The sequence below is a fragment of the Oncorhynchus mykiss genome, chromosome 15, assembly GCF_013265735.2.
Source record: "Oncorhynchus mykiss isolate Arlee chromosome 15, USDA_OmykA_1.1, whole genome shotgun sequence".
Classification (NCBI taxonomy): Eukaryota; Metazoa; Chordata; class Actinopteri; order Salmoniformes; family Salmonidae; genus Oncorhynchus; species Oncorhynchus mykiss.
Genome location: NC_048579.1, coordinates 23310066 through 23328735, shown reverse-complemented (window position 1 = coordinate 23328735; position 18670 = coordinate 23310066). Strand labels below are relative to the sequence as shown.

General features: G+C 42.2%; 1 protein-coding gene across 19 annotated transcripts in view; it reads right to left on the bottom strand.

The window, feature by feature from the left end:
• Nucleotides 1-18670, bottom strand: part of LOC110489823 (abl interactor 1) — a 66583-nt gene that overhangs the window by 13360 nt on the left and 34553 nt on the right. For 8 of the 19 annotated variants that reach the window (XM_021562752.2, XM_021562756.2, XM_021562765.2 and 5 more), the window contains exons 4-6: nt 7430-7444; nt 4301-4422; nt 3182-3322 (exon numbers count right to left, since the gene is read on the bottom strand). In XM_021562752.2, coding sequence (XP_021418427.2) covers nt 3182-3322; nt 4301-4422; nt 7430-7444 — 278 coding nt within the window. The remainder of the gene's footprint in view (nt 1-3181; nt 3323-4300; nt 4423-7429; nt 7445-18670) is intronic. The other 11 variants (XM_021562753.2, XM_021562759.2, XM_021562763.2 and 8 more) reach the window with 3 other exon arrangements.

Here is an 18670-nt window from a genome sequence, read left to right as displayed (position 1 = left end):
GATAAGATAAACCACCCCCCCATGTGAGATAAGATAAGCCTCCTCCCCCCCGTGAGATAAGATAAGCCCCCCCCCGTGAGATAAGATAAGCCCCCCCCCCGTGAGATAAGATAAACCCCCCCCCCGTGTGAGATAAGATAAATCCCCCCCCACGTGAGATAAGATAAACCCCCCCTGTGTGAGATAAGATAAATCCCCCCTGCGTGAGATAAGATAAGCCCCCCTGCGTGAGATAAGATAAGCCCCCCCCCTGCGTCAGATAAGATAAGCCCCCCCCCTGCGTGAGATAAGATAAGCCTCACTATGTGAGAATGCACATTTCCCATCCTGTCTGCCTTTCACTGTCAGTTCCCGCTTGCCATCCCTTTCAGTAGCTGAAATCAAATCACCTCCGTCTCTCCCCATCCCTCATCTATAGCGCTCCATCTCCAGGTCCATCACTCCTCCTACGCTCCTCTGTCTCTAGCCCAACCACGTCGCCAGAGATCAAATTTCATAGAAATCAGACCACCACACGGAGTTGGTGAAAGCTTGACTCCCACCATGCACCAGCACACACATACGCACGCGCACACACTTATTGAATCAGGGCTCAGGCAGGTAGAGATGGCAGAGACTGATAAAGAGAGATTGTGTGTGTGTGGAGAGCAATACGAGAGCAGACAGGACAGCACAGCAGCACACGGTCTCTGTGTCTGAAAGTTTCCAGGGTAGAGAGAGAATGAGAGTACACCAGTGGATTACACAAGGATCCAGGTTTTTGAACGTACTGCAGTGGTGCACAGCTCCCAACCTAGAAGGCTGCAGTATGTCATTTTTGCACTTGATTGAGTTTTTGCTCCTCCATAACTGAAAAAGTCATTTATATTGCTTGAGTAATTCAAGTTCAGATGAAATAACACCTGGTTTGAAAGACCTTAATTGGCAAGGACAAAAAGCGGCAGTCTTGCTGGCAGTCTTGGTATTGAACACAATTTATTGGACATATGTATGATATTTGGTGAACCATTTGTCCTGCAGTATTGATGTGTGGTAACATATCATATTAGTTTAAAGCATATTATAACCACATCAAATGATGGTACCACATCTACTCATCTAAAACAGGGCAAACCGGGATCCCTGCTGAAGATGCACTCTCCCATGACTCAATGGTGGAGAGAGAAAGAGCGAGAGAGAGAGCACGAGATGGCAAGAGCGAGAGAGCGCGCACGAGATGGCAAGAGCGAGAGAGCGCGCACGAGATAGCAAGAGCGAGAGAGCGCGCACGAGATAGCAAGAGCGAGAGAGCGCGCACGAGATAGCAAGAGCGAGAGAGCGCGCACGAGATAGCAAGAGCGAGAGAGCGCGCACGAGATAGCAAGAGCGAGAGAGCGCGCACGAGATAGCAAGAGCGAGAGAGCGCGCACGAGATAGCAAGAGCGAGAGAGCGCGCACGAGATAGCAAGAGCGAGAGAGCGCGCACGAGATAGCAAGAGCGAGAGAGCGCGCACGAGATAGCAAGAGCGAGAGAGCGCGCACGAGATAGCAAGAGCGAGAGAGCGCGCACGAGATAGCAAGAGCGAGAGAGCGCGCACGAGATAGCAAGAGCGAGAGAGCGCGCACGAGATAGCAAGAGCGAGAGAGCGCGCACGAGATAGCAAGCGCGAGAGAGAGCGCACGAGATAGCAAGAGCGAGAGAGAGCGCACGAGATAGCGAGAGAGCGCACGAGAGAGCGCACGAGATAGCGAAAGAGCGCACGAGATAGCGAGAGAGCGCACGAGATAGCGAGAGAGCGCACGAGATAGCGAGAGAGCGCACGAGAGAGCGAGAGAGCGCACGAGAGAGCGAGAGAGCGCACGAGCGAGAGAGCGCACGAGCGCACGAGCGAGAGAGCGAGAGAGCGCACGAGATAGCGAGAGAGCGCACGAGATAGCGAGAGAGCGCGAGAGAGCGCACGAGATAGCGAGAGAGCGCACGAGATAGCGAGAGAGCGCACGAGATAGCGAGAGAGCGCACGAGATAGCGAGAGAGCGCACGAGATAGCGAGCACAAGCAAAAGAGAGAAAGAACAAAGGGGAGAGAAAATAGCAAAGAAAGGGAACAGGAGTAGCATGTGTGCCAAAATGATAGAGGGACAGGAGGAAAAAAAAGGAAAGTGATGTAATATTTATGACCATCTCAGTCAGCAGCACAGCCTTCTTAGCTAATGAAGCAACTTCAAAATCACTCCTGACTCATATCTCAGCTCTCGCAGGGTGGCTTTCTGACGGACACATTTCAGTGATCGTGGCAGGGGTCTAAATGTACAGAGGACTTAGGATTTTCGAAGGACACTTTACGCCGCAGGCCTTGAAGAACATTCATTCCCAAACGGCTGAAGCCTTCCGGGTCTTGTCAGCTAAATGTTGGATTTACAGTATTTGGGCGGGGGAGGTGTGAAAGCACATTAAGCTGATGAATTTAAGAGAAGAGATTTGAAATGTTTGTAAGACATGGGGGATACAAAGTATTTGGGGAGGGTTCCTTTTGTCATGTCCATGTTAGAACAGAGGCTGTGGGAGAGACATTCAGAGCTGTTGAGTAGGACAATAGTATATGTGTGTGTCTATCCATCGGTCTGCGCACAAATTACATTTATTTAACTAGGCAAGTCAGTTAATAACAAATTCTTATTTACAATGACGGCCTATTGGGGAACAGTGGGTTAAATGCCTTGTTCAGGGGCAGAACGAACCATGTCAGCTCGGGGATTCGATCCAGCAACCTTTCGGTTACAGGACCAACGCTCTAACTACTAGGCGAGCGTGAGTGTGTTTTACTGGTTAGTATCATGGCAATGAAAACAAACACAAAGCGGATTTAACTTCTTCAGGAAAACAGCCCTTATGTTGGAAACAAACATTTTCCAAGCACACAATATTTTACATACAGCAGGTTTTTAAAAAAGGACCAGGGATGTCTGCTTCATGCAAAAAATATTGCGATACTGGTATCATCACATTTTTTACATTTTAGTAATTTAGCAGACGCTCTTATCCAGAGCGACTTACAGGAGAAATTAGGGTTAAGTGACTTGCTCAAGGGGCACGTCGAGAGATTTTTCACCTAGTCGGATCAGGTTTCGAACCAGCGACCTTTCGGTTACTGGCCCAACGCTCTTAACCACAAGGCTACCTGCCTCCCTACCGTGTCAGTTACCTGTGGGTTCTTTGTCTCTGGTTGAGAGATGCAGTGCGACCCGGGCTGTGCTGGCTGCCTAGACGAGCAGGGCTGGTCATGTAGTCGTTGGGCACTGTGGGCGGTTTCACCGGCTCTAGAGTTTTATAGGGCGTGTTGCGTCTGTCAAAGTCAACAAAGATAGAAAGGGGGAGATAAACAGAGAATAAGAATGCATGAGAATCAGGGGTCCGTTCAACTTAGATTTAGTCTGCTTTTTCTTTTTTCATAAATGGTTTTAAAAACAACCAATAGGTGCCCTTTGCAAGGCATTGGAAAACCTCCCTGGTCTTTGTGGTTGAAATTCACTGCTTGACTGAGGGATCTTACAGATAATTGTATGGTTGGTGTACAGAGATGAGTTAGTCATTCACAAATAATGTTAAACACTATTATTGCACACAAAGTGAGTCTATTTAACTTATTATGTGACTTGTTAAGCACATTTTTACTCCTGAACTTATTTAAGCTTGCTATAACAAATGAGTTGAATACATATACTAATTGACTTCAGCTTTTCATTGTTAATATAAAAAACAACTATAAAAAAGAATAAAAACAATTCCACTTTGACATTATTGTGTCTAGGCCAGTGACACAAACACTCAATTTAATCAAATGCAGGCTGTATCACAACAAAACTTACAAAAAGTCAAGGGGTGTGAATACTTTTTGAAGGCACTGTAGATCAATGAATACAACAATTCCTCATTGAAAATAATGGAGAAAATGTCCATATTCACAAATGGAAGTTACCTCTTAAAATGTGAAAGTTTAGTTGGAATGCAATAGAATGCAACACCACGATCAGTGACAGACTGGACATCTGGCATTCCAGGCAAATGCCAGACGGGCTGGTCTATTTCTAGCTCCAACATTCAGCTGTATGTTCCCCAGCAGTCACTAAAGCCCAGAATTAGTGCCCACTTAGTGTTACACTGCTATTTTATATAAAAGATCAGGACGTGACTAACATTGTGCACCGGCTGGGATACCAAACGCCCTGCCTTCTAACATGTTGGCTCAGTTAATAGTTGAGATAAAAAGTGATTCATTCATTAAAATAAATTAAAATAATATATATATATATATATCACTTACCCTAGAGTGCCACGCCCTGACATCGGCCCCGTCACGGGCGGCGGGCTAGGCGGCTTCTGTGTCGGCGGATTGGTCCTCGATAGTGTTCCTCCTCCTCTGATTGGCTGATTATTTCCATGCTGCTGTTGAAAGACAATAAATCAAGAAAGTTTAAGACATTTAACATAGTGGTAGCATAAAATACTAACTAGTATGACAACAGAAAAGTACTAAAGCTGATAGGCTTCCCAGATTCAGTATGCTACATCATTACTGAGACATTCTAGCAAATTAGCAGACAGGTCTTTGAACAAGTCACAGGGCGGTTGGCCAGGTAAAACCCACAGGGGCTTCCTGCTAAACATTGTGACATGTTTGTTTAGGACATGGTGTTCTATCAAGCACATAAAAACAAACATAATCAAAGCCAATAACTAAGGCGACGCCACAGCTAACATCTGCGTTTTTCATGACTCCTGGGGTTATTGTTTTAATAAGAGTTATAAATATTTTAAAAAGGTGCATACTCATTTTATCTGGAAAACCCATACAGCGGATAAGATCATCATACACAGCTACACATATGAACAGCGATTCAACACATACATGTCAACATACCTATCATGATACAGTGCCTTCGGAAAGTATTCATACCCCTTGACTTATTCCACATTTTGTTGTGTTACAGCCTGAACTCAAAATGTATTAAATATATATTTTTTAATCCATCTACACACACACACACACACACACAATACCCCATAATGACAATGTGATTTCTTATATTTTTTAATTATTTCAAATGAAACACAGAAATCAAATTTCCGTAAGTATTCACACCCCTGAGTCAATACATGTTAGAATCACCTTTGGCAGTGATTACAGCTGTGAGCTTTTCTGGGTAAGTCTTTAAGAGCTTTGCACACCTGGATTGTACAATATTTTCACATGATTCTTTATAAAAATTCTTCAAGCTCTGTCAAATTGGTTGTTTGATCATTGCTAGACAACCATTTTCAAGTTTTGCCGTTGATTTAAGCCAATTTAAGTCAGCTGTAACTAGGTCACAAAGGAACGTCCAATGTCGTCTCGGTAAGCAACTCCAGTGTATATTTGGCCTTGTGTTTTAAGTTACTGTCCTGCTGAAAATGTGTCTCCCAGTGTCTGTTGAAAAGCAGACCGAACCAGGTTTTCCTCTAGGATTTTGCCTGGGCTTAGCTCTATTCCGTTTCTTGTTATCCTAAAAAAAACTCCCTAGTCCTTGCCGATGACAATCATACCAGTGGAGGCTGGTGGGAGGTGCTATAGAAGGACAGGCTCATTGTAATGGCTGGAATAGAATTATTGGAACAGAGTCACACGTGTGATTTCCATTCCAGCCATCACAATGAGCCCGTACTTCTATAGCACCTCCCACCAGCCTCCACTGAAGCATATCTATAACATTATGCAGCCACCACCACACTTGAAAATATGAAGAGTGGCCCTCAGTGATGTGTTGGATTTGCCCCAAACATAACACGTTGTATTTTAGACAATGTTCATTTCATTGACACATTTTTAGCAGTTTTACTTTAGTGTCTTGTTGCACAGGATGCATGTTTTGGAATATCTTTATTCTGTAATGGCTTCCTTCTTTTCACACTGTCAATTAGGTTAGTGTTGAAGAGTAACTACAATGTTGTTGATCCATCCTCAGTTTTCTCCTATCACACCCATTAAACTCTGTAACTGTTTTAAAGTCACCATTGGCCTCATGGTGAAATCTCTGAGCGGTTTCCTTCCTCTCCGGCAATTGAGTTAGGAAGGACGACTGTATCCTTTTAGTGACTGGGTGTATTGATACACCATCCAAAGTGTGATTATTAACATCACCATGCTTAAAGGGATATTCAAGGTCTACTTTTTTTTTACCAATAGGTGCTCTTTGCAAAATCTCCCAGGTCTTCGTGGTTGAATGTGTGGTTGAAATTCTCTGCTCGACTGAGGAACCTCACAGTAAATGATATGATTGGGGAACAGAGATGAGGTAGTCATAAAAAAAAAGTATGTCCATGTGTAGCATGGTTCGTTCTGCGTTGTGTACTTTTAAATAGGACGCTGCCAGAACCGGAGGTCTGCTAGTTAAATTATTTTTTATTTGCCCTGCACATGAAGAGACAACACACATTATGTTAACCCTTGGCGCAGTCCTAGCTCTCAGGCACCTGCGCAAGCACATGGACACTCACTCAAACACTGTCCCAAGTACTCACAAGTTACAATAGATAACAAGTTTCACAAAGCTCGCTAACTAGGGTAACATAAATCTTTATATTATCCACATTGTAACAAACTTATGGTAGCATAACAGTACATTGTGTAACATTATGACGGTTTTATATTAAACAATTTGGGAGCCAAGGACAACATACCTCGCTAGCTGAAGGTCAGGCAAAAGAGAACAATAAGGGGGTATGGAAATACAGATAACCCGCGATGGACCAAACCAAAATATACAAAACTTTTACAATCACATGTATGTACAATATTGATACGAAAAAGTGTTTGTACACCAAATAAAAGCATTAGCTATGCAGCTGTAATTAAATAAAAAAAACACACTGAATTATTATTATCAAATTATTAACATCCCCTCTTGACCTGGCCTATTTGAATTGGTCGTTGTGTGCAACTTTGTGCATAATCTAGGGGAACAACATCACACTGCTACACATGCAACTTGAGTCATTAAGCACATTTTTACTCTTAAACTGATGTTAGCTTGCCATAACAAAGAGGTTGAATACTTGACTCAAGACATGTCAGCTTTTAATTTAATTAATTTGTAAACATTTCAAAAAAAAAATAAATATGGGGTATTGTGTGTAGGCCAGTGACAAAACCTCAATTCAGGCTGTAACACAACAACATGTGGAAAAAGTCAAGGGGTGTGAATACTTTCTGAAGGCGCTGGATATTGACACGATAAGCTGTGCTACTAAGCCTCTAATAATGAAGGCTACAGCGGCAGCTGGACAAGGCCTACTTGTACTATGGATTGGTTTAGGGGGAAATAAGGAATCAAATACATGAAGTTTTTTTTTTTTGAAGCAGCTATCAATAGCAGAGTACTACAGCAAGATGGGTCATGTGACAAACAGGACTTACCTTGGCTTTGAGCCACTTAACGTAGGTGGAAGAAAGAGGGAGGGAGAGAGAGAAAGAGAGAAGGTATATGTCAAAATCGCCATGTCTGAACGATAAAAGAACCCAAATTACAGGAGACTTTTCAAAACATTATTTACACTGAGTAAACATTTCTCAAGACCTGGGCAACAGTTGTTTGATGTCATTGCACTGCACCATAACAGTGTGGGTCCAATGGTTGTTTTTGTCCCCTGTGTTGATTCATATCTACCACACCTACAAGTAGGAATTCTCACAAATCCATGTGGATGTTGCCATTGCGCAGTGAAATGGGTATTTCAATGCATCATACTACTGAATAATGTAAAAAAAGACAAGAAAAAAAAAAATATATATGTACATATACATATACACACAAAGTCCTTTTGTGTCTCCCCTTTGGAAACAATGTCAGTTCAGCGCATATGTACAAACTGACTGTCAAACTGTACTGCATCTTGGTGTAATTTTACAAATTATCATGAACGCTGAACCTATGCACTTATGCTCTAGGAAGAAAAGCAATTTCTCATAGACAGGTGCACTGTAATGTATGTTTGAGAGAGTCAAATAGAGAAACAGCTAGTGTTCACACCATGGGACTGCTCTGCACTACGACAAGCACCAAGTCAAGTGGGTCATCAATTATGCAGGCTCCCTATTGGCCATTCCGAGCGCATCACAAGAAACAAGATAAAACAGGAGGTTCTTGGGAAGGCCAATGTTAGGTAGATTCATCAAATGTAGTATAATGAAGCTATGTATGGTATATTCAAATCAAGAAAGTGACACTGGAAAAGAGGGTGCACCAAAGCGTTTTTGTTGTTGAAATATGGCTTATTATTAGGCTACAGGAACCAGTTCTTTCAGACAGGACCGTGTTGACTGATTATTACTATTAGGCTACAGGCACCAGTTATTTCAGACAGGACCATTCCGTGTTGACTGATGGAGGGTGTTGTTATCCCAGTCCAAAACCAATGGGATTAGCATATCAAACTGTAGCTCCAAATCCCACCGTGCTGCGATCTCTATTGTAGGGACTGAGCAATGGGTGAAGGCTAAAGCAGAGTGGGGTTGGGTCAATGTTCAGGCCTGAGTGAGTCTAAGCAGGATTTGCCAATGCTTATATGCAACAGAAGAGTTTCAAAAAGAGTAGATGCATCCTCCTGGATGACTGAACCAGACTGCTCATACAGTACCGGTCAAAAGTTTGGACACACCAACTCATTCAAGGGTTTCTCTTTATTTGTATTATTTTCTACATTGTAGAATAATAGTTTAGACATCAAAACGATTAAATAACATATGGAATCATGTAGTAACCAACAAAGTGTTAAACAAATCAAAACATATGTTATATTTGAGATTCTTCAAAGTAGCCACCCTTTGCCTTGACAGCTTTGCACACTCTTGGCATTCTCTCAACCAGCTTCATGAGGTAGTCACCTGGAATGCATTTCAATTAACAGGTGTGCCTTGTTAAAAGTTAATTTCTGGAATTTATTTCCTTCTTAATGGGTCTGGGCCAATTTATGCTCTGCAGCAGAGGTGACTCTGGGTCTTCCTTTCCTGTGGCGGTCCTCATGAGAGCCAGTTTCATCATAGCGCTTGATGGTTTTTGCGACTGCACTTGAAGATAAAGTACTTGAAATGTTCAGTAATGACTTAAAGTAATGATGGACTGTCGTTTCTCTTTGCTTATTTGAGCTGTTCTTGCCATAATATGGACATTTAGGGCTATCTTCTATATACCACCCCTACCTTGTCACAACACAACTGATTGGCTGAAGGAAAGCAATTCCACATAAACTTTTTTTTTTTTTACTCCCTTTTCTCCCCAATTTCATGGTATCCAATTGTTTTAGTAGCTACTATCTTGTCTCATCGCTACAACTCCCGTGCGGGCTCGGGAGAGACGAAGGTTGAAAGTCATGCGTCCTCCGATACACAACCCAAGCCAGCCGCACCAATGTGGCCAACCTTGGTTAGCGCGCACTGCACCCGGCCCGCCACAGGAGTCACTAGTGCACGATGAGACAAGTATATCCCTACCGGCCAAACCCTCCCTAACCTAGACGCTCCACGGACCTCCCGGTCGCGGTCGGTTACGACAGAGAACCCAGAGTCTCTGGTGGCACAGCTGGCGCTGCAGTACAGCACCCTTAACCACTGCGCCACCTGGGAGGTTTCACATATGAACATTTAACAAGGCACACCTGATAAATGAAATGCATTCCAGGTGACTACCACAAGAAGCTGGTTGAGAGAATGCCAAGAGTGTGCAAAGCTGTCATCAAGGCAAAGGGAGGCTACTTTGAAGAATCTGAAACATAAAAATATTTAGATTTAAGGCTTTTTTGGTTAATACATGATTCCATGTGTGTCATTTCATAGTTTTGACGTCTTCACTATTATTCTACAATGTAGAAAAGTCAAAATAAAGAAAAATCCTTGAATGAGTAGGTGTGTCCAAGCTTTTGACTGGTACTGTACATAGGATGTCAGCCAAATCACTGCACAGATCCAGTCATTATAACCTGGATTGCCTGAATAATGATCATACCGACAGATTGAAGCGATTTGTCTGGTTACATCTGGGGAGTTTTGCCTAGCCACTGTGCTTCTGCATCTGCATTACTTGCTCTTTAGGGTTTTAGGCTCAGTTTCTGTAAAGCACTGTGACAACTGCTGATGTCATAAAGGCTTCATAAAATACATGTGATTGATACATTTGATTGAGTGACAGATCCATATTCATAAATGCACTAACACAGTGCTAGACCTGGGCTATGACGTGAACGATGTGATTAAAGTGTAAAAGGGCAGGCTGTATGCCGATACTGCTTACACAGGGATGAGAAGAGGTGCTGAGCTAAGGGCCCTAGGAGGAAAAAGTCTGAGACATCAGATAGCACTACGGAAGTCACCTTCAAGACATGTTGATGACACTTACTATATTATAAACATGCCATCTTCAAGAACTCAAAATGCGTTCCCCCCCCAAACAGTGGCTCGAAACGGTTTCGTAACGGTTTCGTAACAGTAGTAAACGTTTTTAGAAGTACACCATCACTGGCAGCCGAGTTAAGGAGGCTATATTTTGTTCCCCATGTATCTAATACGACTTACCAAGGACGAAAAAGAACACATTCGTTGAGGAAACGAAGTCTAAAGCAACATCTGACATCTCCCCTGCATTCCTGAATGCGCTGACTAGATTAAGTGGCAGCTGACTGGGAAAATACATCTCATCTTCTGCCATAGTGTTGTGAAAAAGACGCTTTTGGAGAGAACATGGTGATCCTCTGTATGAGTCAGCAGCTTAGATGGTCAATAGAATGTCATAGAGTTCAGTGAATACCATTAAGATATTGAGCCTTCCATTCCTCCTCTCTTTTACTCGTCTCTCTTCTCTCCAACAGGGATACTGCAACATACTGTACATGACTTTGGTACCAATCGCGTGTGTGTGTGTGTGTGTGTGTGTGTGTGTGTGGGGGGGGGGGGGGGGGGTGGTTTGGAATAATACTGTGAAATTGTGAAAACTATGATTATTGCGTTTTAGTGTAAGAGCTGTTGGAAAAGACCACCTGAAATGTCTGCCTATTTGGTGGGAGGGAGTTTTGGCCTTCAATGGTGACATCACCATGCAGTAAATTACACTGAAAATATTTTTAAAAACGCAACATGCAACAATTTCAAAGATTTAACCGAGTTATAGTTCATATAAGGAAATCTGTCAATTGAAATTAATTCATTAGGCCCTAATCTATGGATTTCACATGACTGGGAATACAGATAAGCATCTGTTGGTCACAGATACCTTGTAAAAAATAAAAACATTCTTAAAAGGTAGGGCCGTGGATCAGAAAACCAGTCAGTATCTAGTTTGACCACTATTTGCCTCATGCAGCGCGACACATCTCCTTCACATACGGTTGATCAGGCTGTTGAGCATGCTGTCGTAGACGTTGTTCCGGAACAATCTAAACAGGTTCAATGGGTGACATGTCTGGTGAGTATGCAGGACATGGAGAAACTGGGACATTTTCAGCTTCCAGGAATTATGTACAGATCCTTGCGTCATGGGGCCGTGCATTATCATGCTGAAACATGAGGTGATGGTGGTTGATGAATGGCACGACAATGGGCCCCAGGATCTCGTCAATGTATCTCTGCGCATTCAAATTGCCATCGATAAAATGCAATTGTGTTCATTATTAGTAGTTTATGCCTGCGCATACCATAACCCCACCGCCACCATGGGGCACTCGGTTTACAATGTTGACATCATCAAACTGCTCACCAACACGACACCATACACACTTTCTGCCATCTGCCCGGGACAGTTGAAACCGCGATTCATCCATGAAGAGCACACTTCTCCAGCGTACCAGTGGCCATCAAAGGTGAGCATTTGCCCACTGAAGTGGTAAAGAAAACATTCAATACTCTGGAAACAGCTCTGGTGGACATTCCTACAGTCAGCATAACAATTGCATGCTCCCTAAAAATGTGAGACATCTGTGGAATTGTGTTGTGTGACAAAACTGCACATTTTAGTGTGGCACAAGGTGTACCTGTGTAATGATCATGCTGTTAAATCTGCTTCTTGATATGACACACCTGTCAGGTTAATGGATTATCTTGGCAAAGGAGAAATGTTCACCACCAGGATTGTAAACCAATTTGCGCACAATATTTTAGAGCTATAAGCTTTTTGTTCGTAAGAAAAATGTTGGGGCTCTTTCATTTCTGCCCATGAAACATGGGACCAACACTTTACATGTAGCGTTTATTTTTGTTCAGTGTAGTTAATAGGCCAATAAGATTTTTTTTTTTTTCCAAAGGTTTTTCTATATTTGTACTACGTTCTACATTGTAGAACAATAGTGACGACATCAAAACTATGAAATAACACGTATATGTAGTAGTACCCCAAAAAAAAGGGTTAAACAAATCCAAATACATTTTACATTTGAGATCCTTCAAAGTAGCCACCCTTTGCCCTGTTAGACAGCTTTGCACACTCTTGGCATTCTCTCAACCAGCTTCATGAGGAATGCTTTTCCAACAGTCTTGAAGGAGTTCCCACATATGCTGAGCACTTGTTGGCTGCTTTTCCTTTACTCTGCGGTCCAACTCATTGTCACCTGAATTGCATTTCAATTAACAGGTGTGCCTGGTTAAAAGTTCATTTGTGGATTTTCATCCATTGTTAATGCGATTGAGCCAATCAGTTGTGTTGTGACAAGGTAGGGGTGGTATACAGAAGACGGTCTTTTACCAAATAGGGCTAAGTCCATATTATGGCAAGAACAGCTCAAATAAGCAAAGGCAAACGGCAGTCCATCATTAATTCACGACATGAAGGTCAGTCAATCAGTCACAAAAACCACCAATGAAATTGGCTCTCATGAGGACCCCCACAGGAAAGGAAGACCCAGCGTTACCTCTGCTTCACAGAGTTCAACTAACAGACACATCTCAACATCAACTTTTAAGAGGAGACTGCGTGAAATGTTTTTTTCCTCATTTTATTTAAGCAGGTAGGCCAGTTGAGAACAAGTTCTCATTTAAAACTGCGACCTGGCTAAGATTTTAAAAAGCAGTGCGACAAAAACAAGTTACACATGGGATAAGCAAAAATAGTCAATAACACAGTAGAAATCTGTATACAGTGTGTGCAAATTGAGTAAGGAGGTAAGGCAATAAATAGGCCATAGTAGCGAAGTAATTACAATTCAGCAATTGACACTGGAGTGATAGATGTGCAGATGAGGATGTGCAAGTAGAAATACTGGTGTGCAAAAGAGCAGAAAGAAAAATGGGGATAAAGGTAGGTAGTTGGTTGGATGGGTTATTTACAGCTGGGCTATGTACAGCTGCAGCAATCGGTAAGATGCTCTGACAGCCAATGCTTGAAATTAGTGAGGGATGTATAAGTCTCCTACTTCAGTGATTTCTGCAATTTGTTCCAGTCATTGGAGCAGAGAACTGGAAGGAAAGGCGGCCAAAGTAAAATCAAATCAAATTTTATTTGTCACATACACATGGTTAGCAGATGTTAATGCGAGTGTAGCGAAATGCTTGTGCTTCTAGTTCCGACAAGGCAGTAATAACCAACAAGTAATCTAGCTAACAATTTCAAAACTACTGTCTTATACACAGTGTAAGGGGATAAAGAATATGTACATACAAATATATGGATGAGTGATGGTACAGAGCAGCATAGGCAAGATACAGTAGATGGTATTGAGTGCAGTATATACATATGAGATGAGTATGTAAACAAAGTGGCATAGTTAAAGTGGCTAGTGATACATGTATTACATAAAGATGCAGTAGATGATATAGAGTACAGTATATACGTATACATATGGGATGAATAATGTAGGGTATGTAAACATTATATTAGGTAGCATTGTTTAAAGTGGCTAGTGATATATTTTACATAATTTCCCATCAATTCCCATTATTAAAGTGGCTGGAGTTGAGTCAGTGTGTTGGCAGCAGCCACTCAATGTTAGTGGTGGCTATTTAACAGTCTGATGGCCTTGAGATAGAAGCTGATTTCAGTCTCTCGGTCCCAGCTTTGATGCACCTGTACTGACCTCGCCTTCTGGATGATAGCGGGGTGAACAGGCAGTGGCTCGGGTGGTTGTTGTCCTTGATGATCTTTATGGCCTTCCTGTGACATCGGGTGGTGTAGGTGTCCTGGAGGGCAGGTAGTTTGCCCCTGGTGATGCGTTGTGCAGACCTCACTACCTCTGGAGAGCCTTACGGTTGTGGGCGGAGCAGTTGCCGTACCAGGCGGTGATACAGCCCGACAGAATGCTCTCGATTGTGCATCTGTCGAAGTTTGTGAGTGCTTTTGGTGACAAGCCAAATTTCTTCAGCCTCCTGAGGTTGAAGAGGCGCTGCTGCGCCTTCTTCACGATGCTGTCTGTGTGGGTGGACCAATTCAGTTTGTCTGTGATGTGTACGCCGAGGAACTTAAAACTTACTACCCTCTCCACTACTGTTCCATCGATGTGGATAGGGGGGTGTTCCCTCTGCTGTTTCCTGAAGTCCACAATCATCTCCTTTGTTTTGTTGACGTTGAGTGTGAGGTTATTTTCCTGACACCACACTCCGAGGGCCCTCACCTCCTCCCTGTAGGCCGTCTCGTCGTTGTTGGTAATCAAGCCTACCACTGTTGTGTCGTCCGCAAACTTGATGATTGAGTTGGAGGCGTGCGTGGCCACGCAGTCGTGGGTGAACAGGGAGTACAGGAGACTTTTGGTTACTACATGATTCCATGTGTTATTTCATAGTTTTGATGTCTTTACTATTATTCTACAATGTAGAAGAAAAAAAAAACATGAATGAGTAAGTGTCCAAACCTTTGACCGGTACTGTATATACACATTACGTATTGTCACATATACTAAGTACACAAAACATTAAAAACACCTGCTCGTTCCATGGCATAGACTGACAAGGTGAATCCAGGTGAAAGCTATGATCCCTTATTGATGTCACTTGTTAATACCACTTCAAATCAGTGTAGATGAAGGAGAGGAGACAGATTAAAGAAGGATTTTTAAGCCGAGACAATTGCGACATGGATTGTGTATACAGTGCATTCGGAAAGTTTTCAGACCTCGACCTTTTCCACATTTTGTTACGCTACAGCCTTATTCTAAAATGGATTGTTTTTTCCCCTCAATCTACAAACAATATCCCATAATGACAAAGCAAAAACTGTTTTTTGAAATTATAATATATATATATATATATATATATATATATATATATATATATATATATATATATATATATATATATATATATATATATATATATATAGTGCCTTGCGAAAGTATTCGGCCCCCTTGAACTTTGCGACCTTTTGCCACATTTCAGGCTTCAAACATAAAGATATAAAACTGTATTTTTTTTGTGAAGAATCAACAACAAGTGGGACACAATCATGAAGTGGAACGACATTTATTGGATATTTCAAACTTTTTTAACAAATCAAAAACTGAAAAATTGGGCGTGCAAAATTATTCAGCCCCTTTACTTTCAGTGCAGCAAACTCTCTCCAGAAGTTCAGTGAGGATCTCTGAATGATCCAATGTTGACCTAAATGACTAATGATGATAAATACAATCCACCTGTGTGTAATCAAGTCTCCGTATAAATGCACCTGCACTGTGATAGTCTCAGAGGTCCGTTAAAAGCGCAGAGAGCATCATGAAGAACAAGGAACACACCAGGCAGGTCCGAGATACTGTTGTGAAGAAGTTTAAAGCCGGATTTGGATACAAAAAGATTTCCCAAGCTTTAAACATCCCAAGGAGCACTGTGCAAGCGATAATATTGAAATGGAAGGAGTATCAGACCACTGCAAATCTACCAAGACCTGGCCGTCCCTCTAAACTTTCAGCTCATACAAGGAGAAGACTGATCAGAGATGCAGCCAAGAGGCCCATGATCACTCTGGATGAACTGCAGAGATCTACAGCTGAGGTGGGAGACTCTGTCCATAGGACAACAATCAGTCGTATATTGCACAAATCTGGCCTTTATGGAAGAGTGGCAAGAAGAACGCCATTTCTTAAAGATATCCATAAAAAGTGTCGTTTAAAGTTTGCCACAAGCCACCTGGGAGACACACCAAACATGTGGAAGAAGGTGCTCTGGTCAGATGAAACCAAAATTGAACTTTTTGGCAACAATGCAAAACGTTATGTTTGGCGTAAAAGCAACACAGCTGAACACACCATCCCCACTGTCAAACATGGTGGTGGCAGCATCATGGTTTGGGCCTGCTTTTCTTCAGCAGGGACAGGGAAGATGGTTAAAATTGATGGGAAGATGGATGGAGCCAAATACAGGACCATTCTGGAAGAAAACCTGATGGAGTCTGCAAAAGACCTGAGACTGGGACGGAGATTTGTCTTCCAACAAGACAATGATCCAAAACATAAAGCAAAATCTACAATGGAATGGTTCAAAAATAAACATATCCAGGTGTTAGAATGGCCAAGTCAAAGTCCAGACCTGAATCCAATTGAGAATCTGTGGAAAGAACTGAAAACTGCTGTTCACAAATGCTCTCCATCCAACCTCACTGAGCTCGAGCTGTTTTGCAAGGAGGAATGGGAAAAAATGTCAGTCTCTCGATGTGCAAAACTGATAGAGACATACCCCAAGCGACTTACAGCTGTAATCGCAGCAAAAGGCGGCGCTACAAAGTATTAACTTAAGGGGGCTGAATAATTTTGCACGCCCAATTTTTCAGTTTTTGATTTGTTAAAAAAGTTTGAAATATCCAATAAATGTCGTTCCACTTCATGATTGTGTCCCACTTGTTGTTGATTCTTCACTAAAAAATACAGTTTTATATCTTTATGTTTGAAGCCTGAAATGTGGCAAAAGGTCGCAATGTTCAAGGGGGCCGAATACTTTCGCAAGGCACTGTGTAATTATATATATATATATATATATATATATATATATATATATATATGCTACATCACATTTGCATAAATATTCTAAAGTAAAGACTCTTTACTCATTACTTTGTTGAATAACCTTTGGTAGCAATTACCGCCTCGAATCTTCTTGGGTATGACATTCTCAAGCTCTGTCAGGTTGGATGGGGAGACTCACTGCACAGCTATTTTCAGGTCTCTCCAGAGATGTTAGATCGTGTTCAAGTCTGGGCTCTGGCTGGGCCACTCAACGACATTGAGACTTGTCCCGAAGCCACTCCTGCGTTGTCTTGGCTGTGTGCTTAGGGTCATTGTCCTGTTGGAAGGTGAACCTTAGCCCCAGTCTGATGTCCTGAGCGCTCTTGAGTAGGTTTTCATGGATCTCTGTACTGTGCTCTGTTAATCTTTCCCTTGATCCCGACTAGTCTCCCAGTCTCTGCCTCTGAAAAACATACCCACAGCATGATGCTGCCACCACCATGCTTCACCGTAGTGATGGTGCAAGGTTTTCTCCAAACATGACACTTGGCATTCAGGTCAAAGAGTTAAATCTTGGTTTCATACGACCAGAGAATATTGTTTCCCATGGTCTAAGAGTCCTTTAGGTGCCTTTTGGCAAACTCCAAGCGGGCTGTCATGTGCCTTTTACTGAGGGAATGGATTCCATCTGGCCACACTACCATGAAGGCCTGATTGATGGAGTAGAAGGTTCTCATCTCCACAGATGAACTCTGGAGCTCTGTCAGAGTGACCATCGGGTTCTTGGTCACCTCCCTCTTTGTTTTTAATAAAAATGTGCAGAATGTATGAAAACCTGTTTTCACTTTGTCATTATGGGGTATGGTGTGTAGATTGACAGGGCCAATGTTTTATTCAATCCATTTTAGAATAAGGCTGTAACGTAATAAAATGTGAAAAAAGTCAGGGGGTCTGAATACTTCCCAAATGCACTGTGCCATTCAGAGTGTGAATGGGCAAGACAAAAAATATAAGTGCCTTTGAACAGGGTATGGTAGTAGGTGCAAGGGGCAACGGTTTGTGTCAAGAACTGCAACACTGCTGGGGTTTTCACGCTCAACAGTTTCTCGTGTGTATCAAGAATTGTCCACCACCCAAAGGACATCCAGCCAACTTGACAACTGTGGGAAGCATGTGTTGTTTGGAAATATAGTTCCTAACCGCTCTGCCAATAACAGGTCATTTTCAAAACTACTCCTAGACAGCCCTAGCAAAATTATTTCTTGAGAAACTTGCTAAGAAGCTACTTTTGTTTCTCTTTGGCCATTTTAATGTAAAACAATAACCGTAAGGTACTTCATTCTTGCCAAGAAATGATTTGATATTGAGATAAAAACAGCTGCATTGGACCTTTAATAATACAAGCTTATGCATTTTGTGAATGTTTACTTACTAAAAGCTTTTATTAACACATTTAGTCATACAAATACACATAATTTAAATGAATGTGTGGTATCTAAACACAGACTCATGTGGCCAGTTTTACAGTTGGCTGGAGATTAGACATGATTCAAACTGCCATTTTAAAAGCATTGATTATGGTCAATAAGTAAAGCATGGAATAGTGATTCTATAGGGCCCTAACAGCTTTCTGCTACCCCCCCCCCCCCCCCCCCCCCCTTCTGTTATTGTAGGCAGAATATCAATTAATGCAGAGTATTGATGTTAAATATTGACTTCCTCTCTGGGCTGTGAGAGGAGAGGGGTAATAAATGCC